Source organism: Grampus griseus (genome assembly GCF_964374135.1).
Source record: "Grampus griseus genome assembly, chromosome: 2".
In the NCBI taxonomy this organism is placed as follows: Eukaryota; Metazoa; Chordata; class Mammalia; order Artiodactyla; family Delphinidae; genus Grampus; species Grampus griseus.
The window spans coordinates 155,859,844-155,885,791 of NC_139018.1; the positions used below are offsets into that span (position 1 = coordinate 155,859,844).

General features: G+C 41.5%; 1 protein-coding gene across 4 annotated transcripts in view; it reads left to right on the forward strand.

The window, feature by feature from the left end:
- Window positions 1-7,521: 7,521 nt before the first annotated feature.
- Window positions 7,522-25,948, forward strand: part of CELF2 (CUGBP Elav-like family member 2) — a 527,424-nt gene continuing 508,997 nt past the window's right edge. For all 4 annotated transcript variants that reach the window (XM_082648491.1, XM_082648492.1, XM_082648496.1 and 1 more), the window contains exon 1: window positions 7,522-7,597. In XM_082648491.1, the coding sequence (XP_082504617.1) occupies window positions 7,545-7,597 (53 nt within the window). In that variant the 5' untranslated portion in view covers window positions 7,522-7,544. The remainder of the gene's footprint in view (window positions 7,598-25,948) is intronic.

Here is a 25,948-nt window from a genome sequence, read left to right on the forward strand (position 1 = left end):
CCGTTGTGGAGCAAAGGCTCTGGATGTGCAGGCTCAGTGGCCATGGCTCACGGGCCCAGCCACTCCACGGCATGTGGGATCTTCCCAGACCGGGGCACGAACCCGCGTCCCCTGCATCGGCAGGCAGACTGTCAACCACTGCGCAACAAGGGAAGCCCAAAGCTGGTTCTTTGAGAAGATAAACAAAATTGATAAACCACTAGCCAGACTCATCAAGAAAAAAAAGGGAGAAGACTCAAATCAATAGAATTAGAAATGAAAAAGGAGAGGTAACAACTGACACTGAAGAAGTACAAAGGATCGTGAGAAATTACTACAAACAGCTATATGACAATAAAATGGACAACCTGGAAGAAATGGACAAATTCTTAGGAAAGCACAACCTTCTGAGACTGAACCAGGAAAAAATAAAAAATATAAACTGACCAATCACAAGCACTGAAATTGAAACTGTGATTAAAAATCTTCCAACAAACAAAAGTCCAGGAACAGATGGCTTCACAGGCAAATTCTATCAAATATTTAGAGAAGAGTTAACACCTATCCTTCTCAAACTCTTCCGAAATATAGCAGAGGGAGGAACACTCCCAAACTCATTCTACGAGGCCACCATCACCCTGATACCAAAACCAGACAAAGATGTCACAAAGGAGAACTACAGGCCAATATCACTGATGAACATAGATGCAAAAATCCTCAACAAAATACTAGCAAACAGAATCAAGCAGCACATTAAAAGGATCAAACACCACGAGCAAGTGGATTTTATCCTAGAAATGCAAGAATTCTTCAATATATGCAAGTAAATGAATGTAATACACCCTATTAACAAACTGAAGAATAAAAACCACTTGATCATCTCAATAGATGCAGAAAAAGCTTTTGACAAAATTCAATACCTATTTATGATAAAAACCCTACAGAAAGTAGGCACAGAGGGAACTTTTCTCAACATAATAAAGGCCACATATGACAATCCCATAGCCCACATCATCCTCAATGGTGAAAAACTGAAAGCATTTCCACTAAGATCAGGAACAAGACAAGGTTGCCCACTCTCACCACTCTTATTCAACATAGTTTTGGAAGTTTTAGCCACAGCAATCAGAGAAGAAAAGGAAATAAAAGGAATCCAAATCGGAAAAGAAGAAGTAAAGCTGTCACTGTTTGCAGATGACATGATACTATACATAGAGAATCCTAAAGATGCTACCAGAAAACTACTAGAGCTAATCAATGAATTTGGTAAAGTTGCAGTATACAAAATTAATGCACAGAAATCTCTGGCATTCCTATACACTAATGATGAAAAATCTGAAAGTGAAATCAAGAAAACACTCCCATTTACCATTGCAACAAAAAGAATAAAATATCTAGGAATAAACCTACCTAAGGAGACAAAAGACCTGTTTGCAGAAAGTTATAAGACACTGATGAAAGAAATTAAAGATGATACAAATAGATGGAGAGATATACCATGTTCTTGGATTGGAAGAATCAACATTGTGAAAATGACTGTACTACCCAAAGCAATCTACAGATTCAATGCAATCCCTATCAAACTACCACTGGCATTTTTCACAGAACTAGAACAAAAAATTTCACAATTTGTTTGGAAACACAAAAGACCCCGAATAGCCAAAGCAATCTTGAGAACGAAAAACGGAGCTGGAGGAATCAGGCTCCCTGACTTCAGACTATACTACAAAGCTACAGTAATCAAGACAGTATGGTACTGGCACAAAAACAGAAAGATAGATCAATGGAACAGGATAGAAAGCCAAGAGATAAACCCACGCACATATGGTCAGCTTATTTTTGATAAAGGAGGCAAGAATATACAATGGAGAAAAGACAGCCTCTTCAATAAGTGGTGCTGGGAAAACTGGACAGGTACATGTAAAAGAATGAAGTTAGAACACTCCCTAACACCATACACAAAAATAAACTCAAAATGGATTAAAGACCTAAATGTAAGGCCAGACACTATAAAACTCTTAGAAGAAAACATAGGCAGAACACTCTATGATATAAATCACAGCAAGATCCTTTTTGACCCACCTCCTAGAGAAATGGAAATAAAAACAAAAATAAACAAATGGGACCTAATGAAACTTCAAAGCTTTTGCACAGCAAAGGAAACCATAAACAAGAACAAGACAACCCTCAGAATGGGAGAAAATATTTGCAAATGAAACAACGGACAAAGGATTAATCTCCAAAATTTACAAGCAGCTCATGCAGCTCAATAACAAAAAAACAAACAACCCAATCCAAAAATGGGCAGAAAACCTAAACAGACATTTCTCCAAAGAAGATATACAGGTTGCCAACAAACACATGAAAGGGTGCTCAACATCACTAATCATTAGAGAAATGCAAATCAATACTACAATGAGATTATCATCTCACACCAGTCAGAATGGCCATCATCAAAAAATCTACAAACAATAAATACTGGAGAGGGTGTGGAGAAGAGGGAACCCTCTTGCACTGTTGGTGGGAATTTAAATTGATACAGCCACTATGGAGAACAGTATGGAGGTTCCTTAAAAAACTAAAAATAGAACTACCATAGGACCCAGCAATCCCACTCCTGGGCATATACCCTGAGAAAACCATAATTCAAAAAGAGTCATGTACCACAGTGTTCATTGCAGCTCTATTTACAATAGCCAGGACATGGAAGCAAACTAAGTGTTCATCGACAAATGAATGGATAAAGAAGATGTGGCACGTATATACAATGGAATATTACTTAGCCATAAAAAGAAACGAAATTGCATTATTTGTAGTGAGGTGGATGGACCTAGAGTCTGTCATAGAGTGAAGTAAGTCAGAAAGTGAAAAACAAATACCGTATGCTAACACATATATATGGAATCTAAAAATAAACACCAAAAAAATGGTTCTGAAGAACCTAGGGGCAGGACGGGAATAAAGGTGCAGACCTACTAGAGAATGGACTTGAGGACATGGGGAGGGGGAACGGTAAGCTGGGACAAAGTGAGAGAGTGGTGTGCACATATATACACTACTAAACGTAAAATCGATAGCTAGTGGGAAGCAGCCTCATAGCACAGGGAGATCAGCTCGGTGCTTTGTGACCACCTAGAAGGGTGGGATAGGGAGGGTGGGAGGGAGGGAGGGAGATGCAAGAGGGAAGAGATATGGGGATATATGTATAGCTAATTCACTTTGTTATAAAGCAGAAACTAACCCACCTTTGTAAAGCAATTATACTCCAATAAAGATGTTAAAAAAAAAAAAAAAAAAGGGAGAGAGAGACCTTACCTGCTTGAGAAGGAAAGAGCTGGCAAATAAGAAAAAGAAAAATCTGGAACAAGCAGAAGGGGAAAGAATCTTTATCAGGAAGTAACAGAATTAGGACTGAGTAAGCTTGAAACAAGATTTTCTAAAATAAAAAATAAAAAAAACAGGATAATTGGATTCCTAGGAATCAGAAACTAGAGACAAACATAGAATGAAAAAAGGACATAAAATGTTATTTTTTTCCTTAGCAAGGTTGTGTTATTTCTGTTTGTTTGTTTTTTTGTTTTTTTTTTTAATTCCTGACTATCAGGAAGTTAGACATTTTCTTGGGAGATGAATTTCCTGAGACATCATATGTGTCTTTCTGAAGCTCTGTTCAGTAGTTGGTCTAACTTCTGACTGATGGAGAATGCTTGTTTTCATTCTTTGGCTACTTCACACCCAGGTGCTTCTTGTTTCTCTATAACATAAGATCTTCACCTTTGGCTTCAAGGTCATGTCCCTCAACCCATGAAAAGTCACCTGGGATGCTATATGACTGGGGTAAATTTTACACTTGCTGACTGTCAGCATTTCCTGCCTAGGTCTGGTGTGAAATGCAGATTCTTTGTCTCCTGCTCTTGTCTGTTCACTGGGATTCTGTGGTGCAGTTTCTTCGCAGGTGACTCTAATCACCATACTCGTGGAAACCACAGTCTCATAAGGTTTGGGGCTGGAGGTTTTATTTGTTTGGATGGAAGAGGTCCAAAGGGGGGGTTGCTTTTTGTTTGGATTTGGATTTTGGTTTTAGTTTCTGTATCTGGGAAGAGGGAAGGATATTGCAGAAATTTTAGTTATATGAAAAGGAAAACTACGAGTCTTGTCCCTGGTAATAGTGGGACCATTTAAGAATGTTGCTTTATATGGACGACATTCTGTTTTAACACACAGGGACCATTCAGAAGAGCCAACCATTGAAGAGTCATTATAAGCAATAATAAAATAATTTCATTTTTTAAAGGCATCAGTTTATCAAAATATGAGGAAAAGAACCCAAAATTAAATCTTGTAATTCATACAGTGACATGGAGGAAAATTATATTTGGGGGCAAAGCTTCTCAATACTAAATTTAACCTTTGAGTTTTACATATAGAAAGTGTATTGCTGCTTTTCCTGAGCTAAAGATGAATAGTTGCCCAAGTTTTGAACAGGACAGTATCTTGTTTGTTCGTTTTTACTGGTCTCCCTCATAGCTGAAGGTGAATGAATTTTTCTGATGGCCTTTTTCTTAGTAGGCAATGGATCCATTTGATGTGAAGCTGTTCAGAATCAGGAACAGAATGCTTAGGGGAGAGAGGAAAAGAACATTTGCACTATATACAGCATGGAATTAATCTCCAGTGTATGTAAGGAAACACTTGTTCCTCACAATTAAGAAAGATAAGAGCAAAATCTTCAGCCTGTATTGGACTCAACACAGCCTTTCAAAGATTATCTATCACCAAATACTTTCAGGAAGTGTATTTCAAAGCGTGTCCTCCTGAACGCTAGGGTTTCCTAGGGGTGCCTTAGAAGAGGAAGCAGGAGCCTCATGCAAACAGTCTTATCCACCCCTAACCTGATCCCAACCCTAGTCCCACCCCAATACAGATGCACCCTACTTGTGTATTCCTCTCTGCTGGAGGAAAGGAGTGCCCTGTGTGATCACGTGGGGTCCAGTGGGCGTGGCTTCTGGGTACCACACCTCCCCCTGCTGAGGACTAGCCCTGTGAACCCAAATTTGCATGCCCAAATGTCCTCACCTGCATTAACAAAACAGTGGTGCTTCTGGTAACTTACTTTGTAAACAACTTAGTCACAAGGGCTGAACAGGCTAACGCCTAAAGAAATTAGTCCCAGTAATAAACTTTCACTAGTATCTGTTTCTGCACTTGGACAAGGTTTCATCCAAAGGAAAGTTTCTACTGCCTTTAAAAAGTTTTTGGAAGGACTACTGCTTTAAAACATGATTTAATAATTGAGGAGCTTGCTTTCGTCCTTTGGCCAAAAGCCAAGTCCCTCCCCCCTTTCACCCATTAACCCTGAACTCCAAGGGTTAAGGATCCATTCCCCCTTCTTCTCCAGATCTGAATCTCAGCAGCAGAGCGGTGGGTTAATATATAAAAATGATGTCATTGTGGTCACAGAAATTATTTCATTATCATCTTTTGTTTTTTCCCGCTAACTTTCTAAAGGGAGAAACAGCTTATTAATTATCTAAGCATTTGGAACCCTTTGCAGGTACACGTCCCACAAATGCTATTATTATCACCCACATTTGGTGAAGTACTTGGGGATTACCAGTGTCATGTAAATGTTTACACATTATTATACTGTGGCCCAGGATCCACAGTGGGACAGCAAAGACAGCCCAGGAAGGAGCATGAAGCCTCAGAGAGGCAATGTCTTCTGTAAAAGGTATGAAATTCTTCTCTGTTTAGCATAAGGAGAGTTGTACTTCTGCGGAGTCATTTACAGCCATTAGGGAAAGTATGTATGCCTGTAAAAAAGACAGCTGACGGTTTGCTGCGTATTTTCAGATAGAAGGGGGTCCTTCAAGAACAGGGTAACAGGGAAAGGATTTAAAATGCTGTGAGGGGCATTTCGAGTTGACTGGAAGAACTTCCTGACAGTAAAAGCAGCATGCTTCCAACAGCTGTCACCACATCTTTCCCTCTGGAGACTCTCAGGAAAGAAGAGATTCTTTTTCTTGGTAAGCTCAGCCTAAAGGCAAGAAATTGGAACCCATCCTCCTGGCTGACCATTTTAGGTAGTAAGGTCACTGCAGAACATTGAATGGCACTATGTTCTCTTTAAATCTGGACTCGGCTTGTGGGGAATGTCTTGGTTGGTGCCGGTGTGTCCTTAACATCCCCTAACACTCACTCTCTACACTCTTTTCAAACGAGACAAAAAGATCTAGAAACAGCCATGTGTCCAGGCACAACAATCATGTTTTGTTAGGCCAGGGAGGCTGATCTTCCATTTATGGTGATGGTCTTAAAATTACCTTCTAAAGTAAGTGTAGGAAAAAGAGGAATTGCGTATAAAGCGAGTAAAAGTCCTATCGAGTAAAGGTCCTGTCATGTAAAGCTCATGTGGCATGCAGGTGTCAGGAAAATCTGAATGACCTGGGAGGTCATGGAGACCCCTATGCCAGGTGATTTCAAGGTCTTCTAATGCCAGGATCCTGGGAGGACAGGGTGGGGAGGGGCCTCAGTAGTGGAGTCTTACCTAGAACCTCGGAAAGCAGGAAAGCATATGCTATGAGGCAGTGCTTACAAAAATAAACCCGTACAGTCACAAAAAACCTACATCAGCACACAGACCAGTCTAGAGGAAAACAATTCTGCCCTGGATATTGTTTTCAATATCTGCCGTGCACGGTTTCAGACGATTGTTGAAAGGATGTTCAGTTTTAAATAAAGGACAAAAGATATACAAGTTGAGGGAGAAAAGCCCACGCCCTTTTCTCTTAATGCCTGGAGAGATTCTACATTTCCCCCCCTCTTCACGTTCTTTTAAAACACGAGAAAGAAAGAAAGGGGGGGGGGAAAGCAGTGTAACAAATTCCCTGCCAGAAAGCACACAGTAAATTCTAGCTTGTTAGCAGGCCGGTTCCAGATGATTTCTAAAAAACAAATCCTAACAGTCATGTAGTTACAGCCTCTGAGGGAAGCTGTAAGCCCGACGCTGGTGTCCCAGACCCAAGCCACCAAAAAAAAAAAAAAAAAGGGAAAAAAGAAACCTAACCGGTCTTCTGACAGGAATATGAAAGCAAAATCTCACGAGGATGCCCCAGAGGAGGAGAGAGCTGCAGCTTGCAGTAATCTGTAAATGATTGCTGTTAAAGTCTGGAAGCTTCAGGCTTGATCTGTTTGTTCCAAAAGCAAGCCAAGGAGGACGGTGTTAATAAAGAGAGATTTAACTGAGAGCTGTGCTTGGAATAAAGTGGGCTACAAAAAGGTCAAATGTGATCAGCTGGCGCAGATTACAAGGGCTTTAAAAGGTGGTGTGGAGAAATGAGCCGGGGCTGGGGAGTAATCTAGCGCAAGATTGATTAGGCCGTGGGCGTGGAGAAAAGCCAGGACAAGTGCTTATCAATCCTAGAAGGAGGAAGAGCCGCGCGCGTGCAGGCGCCCGGTCGCTCCGGGCCTGAGCCGAGCAGCCGGCGGCCGCTTCCTTCCCCCGCATCCCCTCCCCGCGCCCCCTCCTCTCGGGACTGGATCTGCCTTCGGCCGCCCTTTAGACAATGGTCTCCTTAATCTCTGACTTGGATCCACTCAAAGACTGGAAAGTTTTAAGGTAGGCCTGTGCTTTTCTTTCTCTCTCGTCGCTGTTACCGTTCACGGCCAAGTGCTTCCCCCGCCCGCACCCCGATTACGGCGCGTGGGATGCTGCGTGCAGTGCCAGGGGTGGGTGGCAGGGACCGCCGGGTCTGCTTAGCGGGATGCTCCGTGGTGACGCGGAAACAACTTCCAGCGGATGTGGAAAGAGGGGCGGGAGAAGTCCTCAGTTTCACTCCCTCAGGGGGAGGCGGTGCATTTTAATGAGAGTTTGTCTTACTGGAATGATTCCTGACATTGGCTGACTCAGGGAGCCAGTTATACTTATTATTGCGTTCCATGGGGCGCTGAATCCGTCAGAGGGGATGTGGGAAACTTTCTGGGACTTCAGATAAAAGAGCGAACTTTCCAGAAGACTATTCCTTCCCCTCTTTTAAGAGGGTCTGTGGAAATGCCGTTTCCTCCTGTGACCTCTCCTCCCCACCCCCAGGCCTAATTTGGAAAAGCCGGTCGTATAAAAACTCAGCTGACCTCGGAATGGAATGAGTAGAGTAGAGTTTCTGAAACAAGGTCGTTCTCTGAATGCTCTTGAAAAGGTGAACTCAGACCTCTTCATGATTCAGAGACCCAGAAAAATGAGAACCCAAGGACCTCACAGTGGCGAAAGTTCATGCATTTCCTCCACTTGGGTCTAAGCTGACTCCTTCCGAGTTCACAATGCCTTCCTAGGTCTAAGTTAACACTGAAGGGTATTTCCCAGCCAAAAGCACTTTGGGCAATTTTTAAAATACAAAAATGTTAAATGGAGGAGTTTTTATGAAAAGTGGTTTAACACAATGGCATGTTGTCCCGAATACCTACTCCCAAACGTGATTCCATTGGAACTAAACCAAGACCCAGAACGTCACCTCGTTTTCCTGACATCTTGTATTAATTGGCTATTACTTATTTCCCTGAGCTCTGCCTTAGTTTTTTTTCAAATTGTATTTTTTAAATTTATTTTATTGAAATATAGTTGATTTACAATGTGTTAATTTCTATGGTACAGCAAAGTGATTCAGTTATACATACCTATATATACATATATATTCACATTCTTTTTCATATTCTTTTCCATTATGGTTTAACACAGATACTGAATATAGTTCCCTGTGCTAGACAATAGGACCTTGTAGTTTATCCAACCTATATATAGTAGTTTGCATCTACTAATCCCAAACTCCCAATCCCTCCCTCTCCCACTCCCCCTCGGCAACCACAAGTCTATTCTCTATGTCTGTGAGTCTGTTTCTGTTTTGTAGATCAGTTCATTTGTGTCATATTTTAGATTCCACATATAAGTGATATCATATGGTATTTGTCTTTCTGACTTCACAGTAAGATAATCTCTAGGCCCATCCATGTTGCTGCAAATGGCATTATTTTATTCCTTTTTAGGGCTGAGTAGTATTTCATTGTGTATATGTACTTTATCTTTTTTATCCATTTATCTGTTGATGGGCATTTAGGTTGTTTCCATGTCTTGGCTATTGAAAATAGTGCTGCAGTGAACTAATTTGATTATTTTTAAAAGCAACCACATGATACAAAAGAGCAAATAAAAGAAAAATTGGCCACTATCCATCTTATTTTCTTTTTAAAAATTCTTGCATCTTGCTTTCTAGAACCTCATGTGTGTACATGTCGTATAGTATGTGTCATTTTATAATCTCTTTTTCCAGTTAAATATCAAACACATTTCCATGTTTCTGCCTCCCCTTCATAACCGTAATTTTAATGACTAAAACAGCATCATGATGTTGATGTACATTGTTTTACTAAATTACCCTGTTGGTTGAAAATTTAGATTGTTTCCAGTCCTTGATTTATATGAACGACGACTCAGAGAGCTATACCTTCCTGCTCTCGTTAAATAATTCCCAGGATTTCTAGATGAAAAGGCACGAATGTTTTATGGGCCTGTCAGTGATACTTTCTTCTATTTGTAGGTTTAAATTTTATTTTTAATTGAGAGATGCTAAAGTACTTCTGTACATGTCCTTATGATGCAGCTATTATAATAAATTTCATTCTTTAACTGGATTACTAACCTATTTCTAAAATTGAAATATTTCTTAAGGGTGCTTTTTAAAAAATTGTTTTGGGTGATTAACTTATTATTGCACAAGTGGATAAGGTGGGCCCCAGCTCTAAGAACATGTGTAAGATGACAAATCTTTAAAAATGTTGCCCTTCAAAGGCCTTTTCAGATAATGACCCCTAGTCTTAACACACTTAGAAGCCAGTGGTAATGTTGCCTTTCCCCTAAATGTGTCTCTAACATAAGTGAAGGTTATTTTATGTCTGGAGTAAATAAAGCTTCACAAACTTGGACTGGGAAGACCTGGGGAAAGAGAACATCTTCCCATTGACCTCTGGGTACACTAAGTTCGTTCGGTCCACACCTCTTCTTGTCAAATGTTATTCCATCATCATTTTAACTGTGTGTAATTCTTTCCTGCGATAAGCAGTTATGAAGTGTGTAGTGTTTAGGTGTCGCATTTTAAATTCCTTAATTGTTTATATTCGGGCATCAGCTTGGCTAATTCTGATTCATGGAACCATTCACTCACCAACACTAACGCTCTGTCCGTTACAGACACACCTTGTTTTAATGCTTTGCTTTATTGTGCTTGGAAGATATTGCCTTTTTTTTTTTTCTTAAACAGACTGAAGGTTTGGGGCAACCCCGTGTTGAGCAAGCCTTTTGGTGCCATTTTTCCAACAGCATTTGCTCACTTCGTGTCTCTGTGTCCCATTTTGGTAATTCTTAGAATATCTTAATTTTTTCATCATTATTATACTTATTCTGGTGATCTGTGATCAGTGATCTTTGATGCTACCATTGCATAAAGATGATGACTGGCTGAAGGCTCAGATGATGGTTAGCATTTTTTTTTTTTTTTTTTTTGCGGTACGCGGACCTCTCACTGTTGTGGCCTCTCCTGTTGCGGAGCACAGGCTCTGGACGCACAGGCTCAGCGGCCATGGCTCATGGGCCCAGCCGCTCCGCAGCATGTGGGATCTTCCCGGACCGGGGCACGAACCCGTGTTCCCTGCATCGGCAGGTGGACTCTTAACCACTGCGCCACCAGGGAAGCCCAATGGTTAGCATTTTTTAGCAATTAAATATATATATATTTTTAACATCTTCATTGGAGTATAATTGCTTTACAATGGTGTGTTTCTGCCTTATAACAAAGTGAATCAGCTATACATATACATATGTCTCCATATCTCTTCCCCCTTGGCTCTCCCTCCCACTCTCCCTATCCCACCCCTCTAGGTGGTCACAGAGCACCGAGCTGATCTCCTTGTGCTATGTGGCTGCTTCCCACTAGTAGCAATAAAATATTTTTAATTAGGTATGTACCTTGTATTTTTTTTTTATAAATTTATTTTTTTATTTTTGGCTGTGTTTGGTCTTAGTTGCTGTGCGCGGCTTTCTCTAGCTGCGGCGAGCGGGAGCTACTCTTTGTTGCGGTGCGCGGGCCTCTCATCACAGTGGCCTCTCCCATCATGGTGGTCTCTCCCGTTGCAAAGCACAGGCTCCAGGCACACGGGCTTCAGTAGTTGTGGCACGCAGGCCCAGCAGCTGTGGCTTGCAGGCTCTAGAGCGCAGGCTCATTAGTTGTGGCGCACGGGGCCAGTTGCTCCACGGCATGTGGGATCCTTCCGGACCAGGGATCGAACCTGTGTCCCCTGAATTGGCAGGCGGATTCTTAACCACTGTGCCACCAGGGAAGTCCCTGTACATTTTTTTTTTTAAGACATAATGCTATTGCACACTTAATAGACGACAGTATAGTGTAAACATAACTTATATGCACTGGGAAACCAAAAAATGTGACTCTATTGCGATTTTCACTTTATTGCAGCGGTCTGGAATCAAAGCCGTAATATTTCTGAGGTGAGCCTGTGTATGTGGGAGAAGGAAAGATATAACATGACCTTCTAAGTGGGATAATCTAGCAGGAGACTGAAGATGTGTATGCTGATGGCATACAGGGTTGTACGTGATATGATTTACGTCAATAAAATGCTTTTCAAATCCAGAGGTGGGAGATCCTATTATGATACTGCTACTGCCTTTGTCTGATAACAGGTGAGCAGAATGCTTGGTATATGACACGGAAAGGCTTTCAAACCTGCCTACCCTGGGATATTTTCAGATGTTTGCTCCAGTTATGCAGCCTGGAGTTCTGCCAAATCTGCTGCTCTTGAAAAGTGATTGCAAGGCACATTTTTTGAATCTGCTTACACCCTAATTTAGTGTTTTAAGATATGATCTGAGGGTGGGATACAAGTTCCGGTCCTAAACCTTTGTCGGGCACTGTATATTTAGCATCACTCCCTCCTAGGTCCACTTTGTCAAATGGAAAAAAAATCCAGGTTGGGAATCCTGCTGTTGGCTGTTTTAATTCCTGTCTACCTCAAGGGGCATAAAAGAAACAACTTCCACCAAAAGACATGCCAACAACTTTGCAACTGTAAGACTCCCCTCTTGACCACTGGGAAAGCACAAACACAAAAGCTTCACTCAAGAGAATCAAAATCAGCTAAATCAAGAAAAAATAGTACATAGAAGACGAAAAAGGAAATGACAAGGTAGTAGATGTATGATTAAAAGAATAAAACAAACCTGCCAGTCTGATTCATATAAGATTTCATGTTCATCGATACCACTTGAGGGAAAGCAAGTCATAAAGATGACTCAAGTTCCACAGGTTGAAAATGGTACCTATTATCTCCCCTAAGACCTGCTTCTTTTCTGGTGTTCACAGGCTTATGAATCACACCACGTAGGTATCCGGCCAGGTACTCAAATTGGAAAGTTGGCATCCTCCCTCATCCCTCATTTTCCCTCCTAATTACATCTAAACTATCAACAGCTCCTGATGATTTCAACTCCTAAACATCTCCTTCCTCCCCACTTTTCTCCACCTTTCCTTGCTGTGTAGTCTTGTTTTGCTCAGAACTCCGTCCTACCTCCTCAATCTCCCTGCTTCAGTTCTTGCTATCATAGTCTACTTCTCACAGAAGAGGAATGAAAACGCTTAAAAGCCATAAATTGGATCATGCGATGTTCCTTTTTAAAAGCCCTCCCATTACTCTTCAAGTATAAGCCAAGATCCTTATCCTAACCCACAAGACCCCATCTGACCTTGCCCTTGACTACCTCTTCAACCTTATTTCCTCCCTCTTTCCCCAGAGCCTACATTGCTTCAGACCCTCTGGTCTTCTTTCTCTTCCTCAAACGATCCAAGCTTACTTTGGCCATAGAGTATTTGCAAGGGGCTCTCCCTCTCCCTGCCTGGAAATCTCCCTTGATGTTTGCAGGGCAAGATGCTGCTGTCATTCAAGTCTTAGCTCAGATGTCACCTCCTCAGTGAAGCCTTCCTTGATCCTTCAATTTATTAAAAAATTTTTTTTTTGTTGATGTATATTTAATTTACAATTAGTGTTTCAAGGGTACAGAAGTGATTCAGATATACATATATATTCTTTTTCAGATTCTTCTCCATTATAGGTTTTTACAAGATATTGAGTATAGTTCCTTGTGCTATATAGTTTATCTATTGTTTATCTATTTTATATACAGTAGTGTGTATATGTTAATCCCAACCTCCTAATTTATCTCTCCCTCCCAGATCCCTTAATTTAAGGCCATCCAAAAATCACTCTTCAGCATTTCTCACTGATAGGTTGAATCATATAAAATTGTCAATATTCAACTACTGTAGACCTATAAAAATTTCAGTTTCATATGGTTGAACTAATATTCTCATTATAGCACTTATCAGTACCTGCTATTTTCATATGTGCTTATTATTTCTCTTCACCATTAGAATGTATAATTGGTGTGGTTAACTGGTATGGTTAACTGGTGCCTAAAATATTTCCTGGCACATTACAGAGAATGAATGAATGAAGGATGAATGAATGACGTGGTCACTGTTTGTCTCCCTCATTGACTTTATACTCTATGAGGCCCGATTGTTCATACTCTAATGCCAGTATTTACCACAGGAATGGTGGTGGTGTCTTATGTGGAATGAATAAATGGATGAATGATGAATGACTTCTAACTCCCAGTTTAGTAATTCTCTGTTCACTTCCTCCTTTCTGTTCCAGTCAGCAAAGTGTCTGGATTTGATAACATGGGAAATTTTTAAATTCTCTGGGAATCTGATAGATGACTGTTATTCAACCAGAATTCTTTCTACCCAAGACAGTGATCTAGATCAGGGGCTGGCAAACTCCTATAAAGGGCCAGATAGTACATAGGTCAGTTTTTGCTGCCCACACAGTCTCTGTTGCAGCTACTTAGGTCTGCCATCCTAGCATGAAAGTAGCCACAGGTAATATGTAAATGACTAAGGTTGAGTGTGAACCAATAAAACTTTATTTACAAAAACAGGAAGTGGGTGGGATTTGGCCCAAGGGCCATAGCCTACCTTTCATCTGTTATCTAGGCTAATGATTTGACCAACAAGAAAATGGAAGTAGTTTTGACAGATAGCTGGAAGGATGTTTTCAAATCTCATGACAAAGTACATATCATGAACTTACCTACTTATTGGGAAAAAATATTTTAAAGAGCCTTGATCATATTTCACAGATCAGAGATGTTTTCGGTCATGAGCACTTGATCTCACAAAGATGATTATAGTCTGGAGGAAATTTATGGCTCCCCAAATTCTTTAAATGTTTGGGTGAGCCTTCAGGCTATAACAAAATACACTTTTGCCTGTTCCCTTACTGAGTGTGTGAGAAACTCCCATTAATGAGAACAGCACATGTTGATGGAAAAAAATAGACCAAATCCTGACATGTTTTAAGTCAGTGCTTGGCCTCGTTTCTTTCTGTTTCCTTGCTTTCTCCAGCTCATTTAGGAGATGTTTCCCTTTCACATGCCTGATACATCTCCCAAGATGAATTCCAAACTCACGGAGGAAAGCATGCTGTGTGATTTTGAATGAATGCCATGTATAGATACTCTTCAGCTCCCGTTACATGACATCTTGGAGGCGCTTGGAGTGAGGAGAGTTTACGTGGAACTCTCTTGGTGTCCAGTGAGAGCAGGCTGGCCATCTGAAGATCAGAGATTAGTCTTCTTAGAGGATGATAGAAGAATTATTAATGCTTTCTGTGTGCTAGGCATTATGCTAAGAGCTCTGTATTTAATATCTCATTTAATCTTTGCGACAACCTTATGAGGTAGGTACTGTCTGGTCATGGCACCTTTCCTTGGTATGTTGGTAACTTAATGAAGCATCTTGCCTTAACTATGCCTCAGTTGGGAAAAATTTGCTCCGTATCATTTTTTTCCCCCACTGGAAAGTTTGAAGAATCATGACCCAGTTACTACTGGGTTCTTTAGAAAATCTTTGCAGAGCAGGGGGGAAGTAGGCTATGAAAACAGAGTTATATCCAGTAATAATTCTTTAGGTAGAGAATTATATGTTTATAAAAATGAATACAAGATCTGGGCCTTTTAAATAATGTATTATATCAGAATAATCTACTGTTTTTCACAAAGCATGACTAATGTAGCACATTACATAACTAATAATAACAGAGTATTATAAGATCACATAAAAATTTAAAGTAGAGAAATCCTGTTATCTGTAGGTTGGAATGCTACTGCCAAGGCTTTTACATCTCCTTCCAGCACTCCAGAAAAGCCAAAACACTAAAACACCCTCAGGACTTGTTTCCACTCCACTGACTCCAATAATCAGCAGAAAAATATTCACTTGACAATTACTTTGTTCCCCCTCCTGAACGGGTCTGTTTCCCTAGTGGGCTGGACCAGCAAGGACAAACCCAGCACATCCAGATCCTGTGAAATCTCTGTTAGGAGAAACACAAGAGGAAATCCCTGTAATTGGGGAACGTCTCCCAGGGGTCAGAGACCACGGGGAAGTTATTTTCCCAAAATAGAGGAGAATCACCTGGCACTTTTATTCCACTCTTTGGGAAGAGAATCTGACAACTTACCTCTCTACACTCCCCAAGTATGTGTTCAGACTCAGAGTTCCCGAATACCAGCATCATATGCTATAGATTATAGTATAAGGAGCGGACTCAGCGTGTAGGTTTCACGTCTGTTCCCACATGGAGTCCCTGTGTTTACCTCCCCTTTCTGTTTTAGTGCAACAGGCACCTCAACAGATCAACTAATCACTCTCCTTTCTGCATCTCTGTGTTAAAAAATCTCCACTCCCCAAACACTATATTATTCACGAGGACATGGTTTGTCTCTCTTGGTTACCACTGTGTCTCCAGCAGTGCCCAGCCCTGATGCAGATTTGATACTTATTTCCTGCAAGGATGTCTCACTAACCCTCTCTCCCACCAGGAAGGAAGGTTTTCTTCCCCTAAATGCTCATAGCCCTGAATCTAAACCTTAGATGCTCCAGTGCAAGTGCAGATGTCCTACTTTGTAATATTTATGTATATCTTAGTTCCATTCCTAGACTGTGAACTCTCAAAAGATAAAGTCCGTGCCCCATTCATCTTTGCATCCACTTGCATCCTTAGTATTACCCAACACCGCATTTTGCCCAGCCAGGATTTGAACAGACATCCACACATTCCTCATTTGTAAGATGAGAGATTGAACCAGATTATATCTAAGGATCCCCTTCTATAAAATTATGTGATCGATGTGAGATAGAACAAAGAAGCACTCTCCCCCAGGACCCTGAGTCCCACCTCTGAGCCATACCGTGCATCCTTTCCCTATATTGTTGAGTTTTTCTCCCAGCAAAACAGTTCTCTTTCTATTGATCCACATATTCTTTCAAGGCTCTTTTACTCCCAGTCCTTCTGTAGAGTTGATGGACTAAAGTACAAACCTGCTTTCAGATGTTCTGTCTCGAACTAGGGCAATAATGTAAATCAGCTGTTCCCGGGATGAGTTTTGCTGACATGTACTGACATTAGCAATCATAGGACCAGTCCTGTGGGGCTGAGTATTGCAATTAATCTGGGTTGCAGGTGCTTCAGTTACCCATGGCTTTGGCACGCCCTTTGTTTTTCATTGCACTAGTTTTTCATTCTTATAGAGACACAAATGTCTAAGCCAGAAAGAATTGTAAGAGGCCCCTGGAAACAGCAGTTTTCTCTATTTTGTCATGTTTCCTGGTGAGTAAGTGAAAGATTTTGTAAACTGGAAAAATGTTGCCCTCATTTAAGTTTGGTATTTACAGATGGAACTTAATGCTTCTTCTGAGGCTTGGCACCGTGATATTTTTTCCCACCATCATTATCATGATCGTTATTGACCCTAACAACCATTACTGAGTACCCAAAAGCCGGACTGTTCTTTCCTTCTCCGTGAAAACACATGTGCTTCAAAGGTTTGTTAACCTAAGCTCCTGAAGGTAACTTTGCCTGATAACCCTATTCACATCGACCGACCACTTACTTCATTAGAACTTCCTTAACATTTAGTTATCACTATACAGAGATGTAGTTTAAATGACTATTTGGAATGTGGGTTTTTTGGTCAGGTATCACTGACGTATAACATTATATTAGTTTCTGGTGTACAACATAATGATTCCCTGTTTGCATAGATTGCAAAATGATCACCACAATAAATCTAGTTAACATCGATCACCAAACATAGTTACAAAATTTTTTTCTTTTTTTTTTTTTTTTTTTTGCGGTACGCGGGCCTCTCACTGTCGTGGCCTCTCCCGTTGTGGAGCACAGGCTCTGGACGCGCAGGCTCAGCAGCCATGGCTCACGGGCCCAGCCGCTCCACGGCACGAAGCCGTGTCCCCTGCATTGGCAGGCGGACTCTCAACCACTGCGCCACCAGGGAAGTCCCCCAATTGTTTTCTTATGAGAATTTTTAAGATCTCCTCTCTTAGCAGTTTTCAAATATGCAATACAGTATTATTAGCTATAGTCACCATGCTGTAATTTCATCCTCGTGACTTATACATTTTATAGCTGGAAGTTTGTACCTTTTGACTCACTTCATCTATTTGGCCACCAACCCCCCCACCTCTGGCAACCACCAATCTGTTCTCTGCATCTATAAGCAGTTTGCGTTGCGGGCTGAGGTATTTGTTCTTTTAAGATTCTACGTATGAGATAATAGAGTATTTGTCTTTCTCTGTCTCATCCCACTGAGCATAATGCCCTCAGGGTCCATCCATGCTGTTGCAAATGGCAGGATTTTATTCTTCTTTCTGGCTGAGAATATTCCATTGTGTTTATGTACCACATCTTCTTATCCATTCATCTACTGACGGATGCTTCGGTAGTTACCACGTCTTGGCTGTTGTAAATAAGGCTGTCATGACATGGGGGTGCATATATCTTTTCCAGTTAGTGTTTTCATTTTCTTCAGATAAATACCCAGGAGTGGAATTGCTGGATCATGTGGTAGTTCTACTTTTTAGTTTTTGAAGAACCTCCATACTGTTCTCCATAGTGGCTGCACCAATTCACATTCCCACCCACAGTGCACAACGGTTCCCTTTTCTGCACACCCTCGCCAACACTTGTTATTTCTTGCCTTTTTGAAAATAGCCATTCTAACAGGTGTGGGATGATACTGCATTGTGGGTTTGATTGGCATTTCCCTGATGATTAGTGATGTTGAGCACCTTTTTATGTACCTGCTGGCCATCTGTATGTCTTCTTTGGAAAACCGTCTTTTCAGAGTCTCTGCCCACTTTTAAATTAGGTGAACTTCCTCAACACTGAGGCCCACTACGGTGGGTATTTAGGTATTTGTGAAATCTACACATTTGAATGACATAACAAGTATAGTTCTTTTACACAAAGATGGAAAGTGAGATTGGGTACTATTAAATGGAAGTATGCCCAGGGAACCCAAGAATATTTGGATCCTGATGTAGATGACAGCCACCTCTCATGTACAAGTTTCCAGAGGGCCTGAGTATAGAGGGACCAAGATGGGGCCCATCAGTTTCTCAACCAAGGATTTAAAAAACCATTTGTTTGGGAATCCTGGGGTTGAGAGAGGGGAGCTGGAACGTTCTATGATACTTAGAGAGCCTCCCCTACTGCCGGTTCTGCCAAACCCAAACCCTCATGGCCTGAGAGAAACAATGACAAACTGAAGCAAAAGCAATAGTTTATAATTAAATGTAACATTGGCTCAAAACCCCTATGTATATGTTTACATAAATCTAATGAGTTGGGTTGGACTATGTAGAACACCCATTTTTTTTCCCTGATGTAATCTAGCTTCTTCCAAGTAACTTCTACTCTGTTTCTCATTGAAACCGCAGCTTTAGTTAGGAATGTTTCTGCTGCAGGTTAATCAAACACTGAATATTTCGTCTCCATTTTACAGGGGTCTAAACCAAGGGTTGGCAAACTTCTTTTGCAAAGGGCCAGTTAGTAAATACTTTCGGCTTTGCCGACAAACCATATGGTATCTGTTACAACTATTCAGCTTTACCATGTTAGCACAAAAACAGCCAGAGACAATATAGAATTGAATGGGCATGGCAGTATTCTGATAAAACCCTATTTACAGAAACGGGCGGTGGGTTGGATTTGGCCCACAGGCCATAGTTTGCCAGTGGCCCATGTATGCTACACTGAGTTTTGGACCTCTCAGAGCCAAGGCAGCCTGCACAACAGTAGGGAAATTAAACCAGAGAAAGCAGCAAGAGAGACTATGTTTCCCCAAATGCTATGTGCTGAGCTGGCTTAAGCTGTGCTTGTCTTTCATCCCTGGGAAGAAGAGAAAGTATATGAGGAGTGAGGGAAGGGTGGCTGAACTGTCTCAGACCCGGGGTCACCTTTTACTTTTGCTACATTGAGGCAAGAAGCAAAGCATCCTTTACCTTTAAAGGAAGGTCCAGCACTCTTACCCACCTGTCCTTTATGATGACCCGGAATCTCATCATCCGTAGCAGGAACTCATCCCTTTGGGAAAGGGGGCCAGATGATGAAATGACACCAAGGAAGAGAAGAAAAGAACAGAGGATCTTGAGAAACCTGCCCTACACGGATTACAGGAATCTGGGGAAAGAAGGCAGCTGGGATAATTGATCGCCCAAAGCCCAAGAGAGTCAGTCAGAAAGTGACTTCTGGAGAAATCTAACATGACTCCCGGTGCCTTTGGTCTCTATCCACTGTTGCTGTCTTCATCACCACAGAATTGCCCTCTTCTTTAGGATGTGGCTATGCATTTGATTATTAAACAAAAGTAAAACTCTCTTACGGACTGAAGGCAGGTTGAATACATGCGTGATCGTAGCAAGCAGAGAGATTTAGCATCTCATAGAAGCCCACGTTTCCTGCTTATGATGGGTACCTCTTTGCCCCCACCATGATGGACCATTCATCACAATCACTACAGAACACAAATAGCATTTTTCAAGAGATTTAGGATTAAGAACTGGCCCCAGGCCAAATGAAGTACCGCAGCTTTCCTAGCTTCCTCTAGCGTGGGAAGGCTCTTCAGAGAGATCAATCAGTTATAGCCTACTCTGAATTTAGATTAACATGATATGACATCCAGGAATTTATGTTTTAAGACTTACTTCCAGTTACGCAGCATGGGGGAGTGGGGTGGGAGTGGGGACAGAAGTATTCAGGAATTAGAAGTTTGGTGAGGATTTCTGTGCCCCAGAGGTTCTGTCTAGAAGACCTGAGTCGGGAGCACTTGAGGGTGAATTGAGTCCCTTCCTGGTTCTGAGAGCTCTCTCCACTCTTGAATCTCACTTAATAAATTACCACTTCACAATAAATTGCCCTTACATGACTAGATCGAAAGTGTCAGTTCCTCTGGGCAAAGAGCTAGAATTACACAAGAGAAGACCACTGGAGAGGGACATGGTTTGAGGCAGAATTTCTTTCTTAAAGACTTTAATTACATTTATAACTTCACCTCAATAGGCAGGAAACCCTCTCTTGAGTGCCGGCCCTGCCCGGGATGGAATCAGGCTCCCTCCCAGCACGTTGGCTTTGTCTTCCTCCTCCCCACCTCCCAACTGTCCCCTCCTGGAGCAGGAGGCAGATTTCACCTGTGGGCACCTGGCATTGGTGATGACAGACAGAAAGTGGCAGGAAGGAACAAGCGCTACGCAAGGCATCATTTGCTCAATTAATATTTCCGAAGGAAAGGAAGGGAGGGTCGTTATTTTCATTTTTGAAAGAGGGGAGAGTATGTTTGAGGAAAACAGTGCCTGAGAACTTGGATTTTTATCTAACATTTAAAAACCAGTAACTGAGTTGGAGAGTAAAGCCCTTTTCCCTGCTTCCCAAACTAGTTTTTGCCTTTCTGTCTTCTCTCGTGACAAAAGGCAGGTGGTAAAGGTGGTTTTCCATTTATTGAACATATCTTGAGCAGAGCTCTCAAAACAGAACTAGCGTGTTTGTGCTTTTGAATCCTGTTCTTAAGCTCTGTCTGCAATCAGGCAAAGCTCTCTGGAGGATAAAGCTATATTAAGCTTTAAATCTCTAGTTAATTTTTTTGTTGGTTTCCATAAAATTGGTTTCCTTGTCTTTTGCTTTTTCTCTGCAGGTCACTGTTCAGTAAATCAGCAGAATCGCCAGTCCTCTCAACGAGCCCATTAGTTAGATGGGGATCAGGGAGAAATATTTTGCATATAAACTTCAAACACCATCAAGTAGAGAAAGAGAGAATAAGAAGATTTGGAGTCTTTGACTCCAAATTTCATAGCATGGGTATTTCGTCCTGGTAATTAGTTGAAGTCCCTTTTGATCATCATTTCTAATTTTTTGGCAATGTTTCTTTCTTTATAAAGACTGTGAATGTTTTTTTAACTTGTCCTAACACCCTTCTCCCACGTAGATCTTTTACTTGCATTGACCCCTGCAACTGAATTTGCTCTGAACTTTAATCTCCAAACTGTAAAATAAAAGTTTGAACCAAATCTTGAGGCGATAAATTTCTGCATTTGCCATTGGTAGGCACAGTGGCTTTTGTTAATGAGAGTTCAGATGAGGAATAAATAAACCCGTTCTAGAAGGTCACGGAAAATGCCCTCATGTTTCACAAATCCATTGATTTACATTTTGATTTCTCTTTATATCTGATTTTTTTAAAACATGATTGGAGGCAAATGGTAGTTAATTTTGTGTTACAAGGTGATTCTGAGAGCTGCCTCTCTGTTTCTGACTTTAGATAAACCTCTGTTTTAAAAAGTATTTACTGAAAACCTAATCTACCTGATTATAGGAATCAAGATGTTTCGGGTATATGGAGTGTATTTTGCAAATGGACAGTTTAATTATGACATTCTCTGTGTCCCTTTCCTATAATTATTTTTCTCTGCATTATGCACATACTGAATAGCCATCGAGCTGTCTGTAAGGGGGAAAAGGAATAAGTGGAAAATTAAATGTCCAGTTAAGTAGCAACAAGCCTCCATGCAGATATGGAAAACAAGTCATATCTTAAAAATACGGTGCATTCTTCTGAAGAACCTTGGATAAACAAACTTAGTATTACGCTAATCATATGGTACTAATTTGCTGCCTTGCTTTTCCATTAAACTCTCCCCAGGTGACTCCATATAACAATTGGGTTTAGTAGATTCCAGATTCAGGTAATGAATTAAAGTTAAGCAGATATTCTTTTAAAAAGACAGCATGTAACCAAAGTCTGTACTAGAGTCTTCAATGTGAAAACGTCTAGTAGAGGAAAGATAAACTATGATAATTGGCACTCTTCTGCCCCTTCCTTAAGAAAGAAAATTGGGAGTTGGAAAAGGAAATTGGAAGTCTGTAGGTCAGAGTTATGTGGCATCAGGAAATCAAACAGGCAACTTGGAAACTGGTTCCCGAAGTTTCCGGATGGTACACAACAAACATGGCAGGTGGTCGGGGAGGAGAGGTTGCATGAAGTGAACGGATGCTTGTCGTGAGTCAGAGCTGAAGAGAAGGAATAGACACATCTGTCTATATTAGGTTTTCTTTGTCCTGAATTATGGGCATGAACACTGTTACGGAGTAAGATAATGAGATTGCTGAGCTTCCTCCATTCCTCAGCATTTCTTGTTCTAATTTGTTCCTGGGGCCTAACATGTAGGGGGAGAGAGGGCTTCAAAGCAAAATAGACCCGAGTTCAGATCCAGTCTGCCACTTAATAGCTGTGTGAACTTAGGTAGGTACTGACTCTCTGAGGTAGTATTACCCAAGCAAAGTTCATGTGCCCCACGCACAGTGAGTCCAAAGAAACCAAAATGTCAGAGTTTGGGGCAGAGAAATGTTTATTGCAGGGCCAAGCAAGGCAAACAGGTGGCTCATGTTCAAACACCCCGAACTCCCCAATGGTGTTGTGGGAATAGTTTTTATACACAAAATTTGGGGTGAGGGCTACAGGGTATGTGACTTTCTTCTGATTGGTTGGTGGTGAGGTAGCAGGGTGGTGCTCCAGGAATCTTGTGCTCAGCTGGAAGTTGCCATCCTCCACCTGGGTGGAGGTTTTAGTTCTGCAGAAGAACTCAAAGATATTGTTATATATATTCCTTGAGGAGGAACCAAGACCCTGCCCCAAGGCTGCACTATTGTTTCTTGACTGCTCCTCTCTTGTTTCTGCATTCCCTCCCTTCCCTGATTAGCAACTGTTTGAATCTGCCCTTTGGAACTCAGGGAAGGTCAAGGAGGCCGAATGAAACCTATTTCCTACAAACAAGAAGCAGGGGACACAGGAAGAAAGGCTTTTGTGCCAGGAGGGCCCCACAGGGTCCTGCTCCATTTCATAGAGATGAGGTTCAGCTTCCATTGAAGACATGATCATAGAAGATACTTATTTACAGAGGTAGCCTATTTCCTGGGGTCTGCAGAAGGTCCCAGCCTTCATGGAAGGCTTCTTCCATGTGGAGAGTTGAACTTCTTCTGAACCAGGGTCAGCTTGGCCTGCTGGGTAACTGTTTCCTGTGGTAGAGGTGTGCTTGGCTGATACCGTTAATAGCGTATCACCAGACAGACAAAACAGGAAGCATCCAGCACAGTCACATGGGAGGAGCCCAGATTTGGGGTGCTTGTGATTGGGTTGTTTAAGTGGCTGCATAATCCCTGCTAAATCTTTGACCTCCCTAAGCTTCTGTATTCTCATCTATGAAATGGAGATAAGACCCCTCCTATATACCTCTTCAGGCTGTTGGGTATTCACTTTATAATAGTACAAAGTATATTCAAAATTACTCCTGCTTTGACTTACTTTTGGTTCTATTTTAAATTTTATTTGGATTTAAAAAATTACTTTAAAAGGAGAATGTGAGATACTTAAGTTTAGCAAAAGAGAACCTTTTGTTTTGATCTGATTTGGTGCAGAGCGTGCATTCTCCAGTTCACACCCACTGTCCTTGGTCTCTTACTTGACCAGTTGACACCACCTTTTCTGGGTCATTCCTGGACATATTTGAACTTGCACTTCTTCTTTATACCCACCCCCTTAACACTGCAAATTTCCAAGTACCTATGCGTGGTGACTCCCAGTGTCAACTTCTCTCTCGAAAGTATTTTGTATATTCCACAACCCACCGGGGTATGCTATGGAAATCTAAAAAAGGAAAGTCTATACCTTGTCCCTAACTGGATTCATTTGTCCAACTCTAGTCTCAACTTTAATCAACGACTTTATCCGTCTCACTGTTCTTTCACATTAGGAACGACGGGCTTATTTTTTATTCACTTAGTCTGTTGTTATTCAAATGTTTATTACCTAACACATCAGGTTTTCTGCTGGAGGAAGAGAATTCAGTGGTGAGAAGAAACAGATCTGGCCCCTGCCTCATGGAGTTTAATGTCTAGTCGGAGAGGAAAACATGAATGAGATAACATGAAAATAAACACAAAATGGCGCTTGTGTGGTACAGAGATATGGAGAGCTATGAGAATTATATATGGGTCTCTGACCTGGTTAGGGATATCAGGAAAGGCACTCCCATGGAGTACTTAAGGTGAGATCAGAACATGCTGTAGGACTTAACTAGCAGGAAAAGGTGCTAAGATACATTCTAGGCCACGTTGAGGGTTTTGTTCTTTCAACCTCAGAGCAGTGGAAACCACTGAGATTTTTCAACAGAGACAGTGCCAGGAAGAGATTTACATTTCCAAAAGTTCAAAAGGAGGACAAGTATGGATGTGGGAAGAGCATTTTGGAGGCTGTTGGAGATGCTCAGGGCAGAGATGACAGTAGCTAGAGCTAAGACAATAGCAGTGGGAATGGAGATGAGTGGGCAGATTCAAATGAGATTTAGGAAGTAAAATCTAAGGATTTGGAGTGATCTTGCATATGTGGGTGAGGGAAGAAAAATACCAAGGATGACTTGTAGATTTGTGGCATGGTGGGGGTGTGTTACTGAAGTTGAATCTTGCAAGAGAACCAGATTTGGGGTTGGTTTTGGACAGCTTTGGTCCAACATTGCCTCTAAGATATCTCAAGCAACTCAAGCAGTGAGTTGACCCTATGCATCTGGAATTCCAAGGAGACTAGTGGAGAGATCTATATTTAGTTCATTTGTGTAGAGGGGGTAATTGGATACATCTGTGATGGTTGGATGCCTGTATGTGACATTGGCATGGAAGGAAAGAGGACCTAGGACTGAGGCTTGAAAAATGCCAGTCGTCAATGGCTTAGCTCCTGACCCTACCACACATCTTTAATTGTCATTAAATTATTTCACTTTCTCCTCGGAAGCACCTCCTGAGTTAAGGTCCTTCTCAACTTCCTTAGTGCTTTGGCCATAAGTGAGGTCTTCAATCTTCCTTTCTAATGCTTTAGATTCTAGCAGGGCTCACTGCCACTTTCCTTCCTGACTCTGGAGCTTCTCATGGAGCTACTGCGGTTATCTTCTTAGACAAGTGTGATCCTGTTTCTCCCCTACTCAGAAGCCTCAGGGGCTTCCAGTTCTCTCCCAGCACCCTGTTTTTATGTCTGCTGAGCAAGAATCACATTGTATTGTCACTACTTATTCCAAAATCTGTTTCCTTGCTGGCTGGGATGCAATAGACTTTCTGGTAGAGGGGACCAGACTTCACCCACATTTGTATCTCCAAAGCCTGGGAAGGCATTTGGCATCTAGGAAGTGTGCAGTGATGTGAACCCTGCTGCCATCAGACCTTCATTTCCTTCTGTACAAATGTAGATACAGCTCTTTGCCGCTTACCTGCCTCGGAGGCACGTTTTTCTACAAGGGAAGGAACCCCCTCACTTTAAGGAGAGGAGTTATATAAACAATGCTTAAAAGAAGTGCTAGGTTCCATATATATGTGTTAGCATATGGTATTAGGATAGGGAGGGTGGGAGGGAGGGAGACGCAAGAGGGAAGAGATATGGGGATATATGTATATG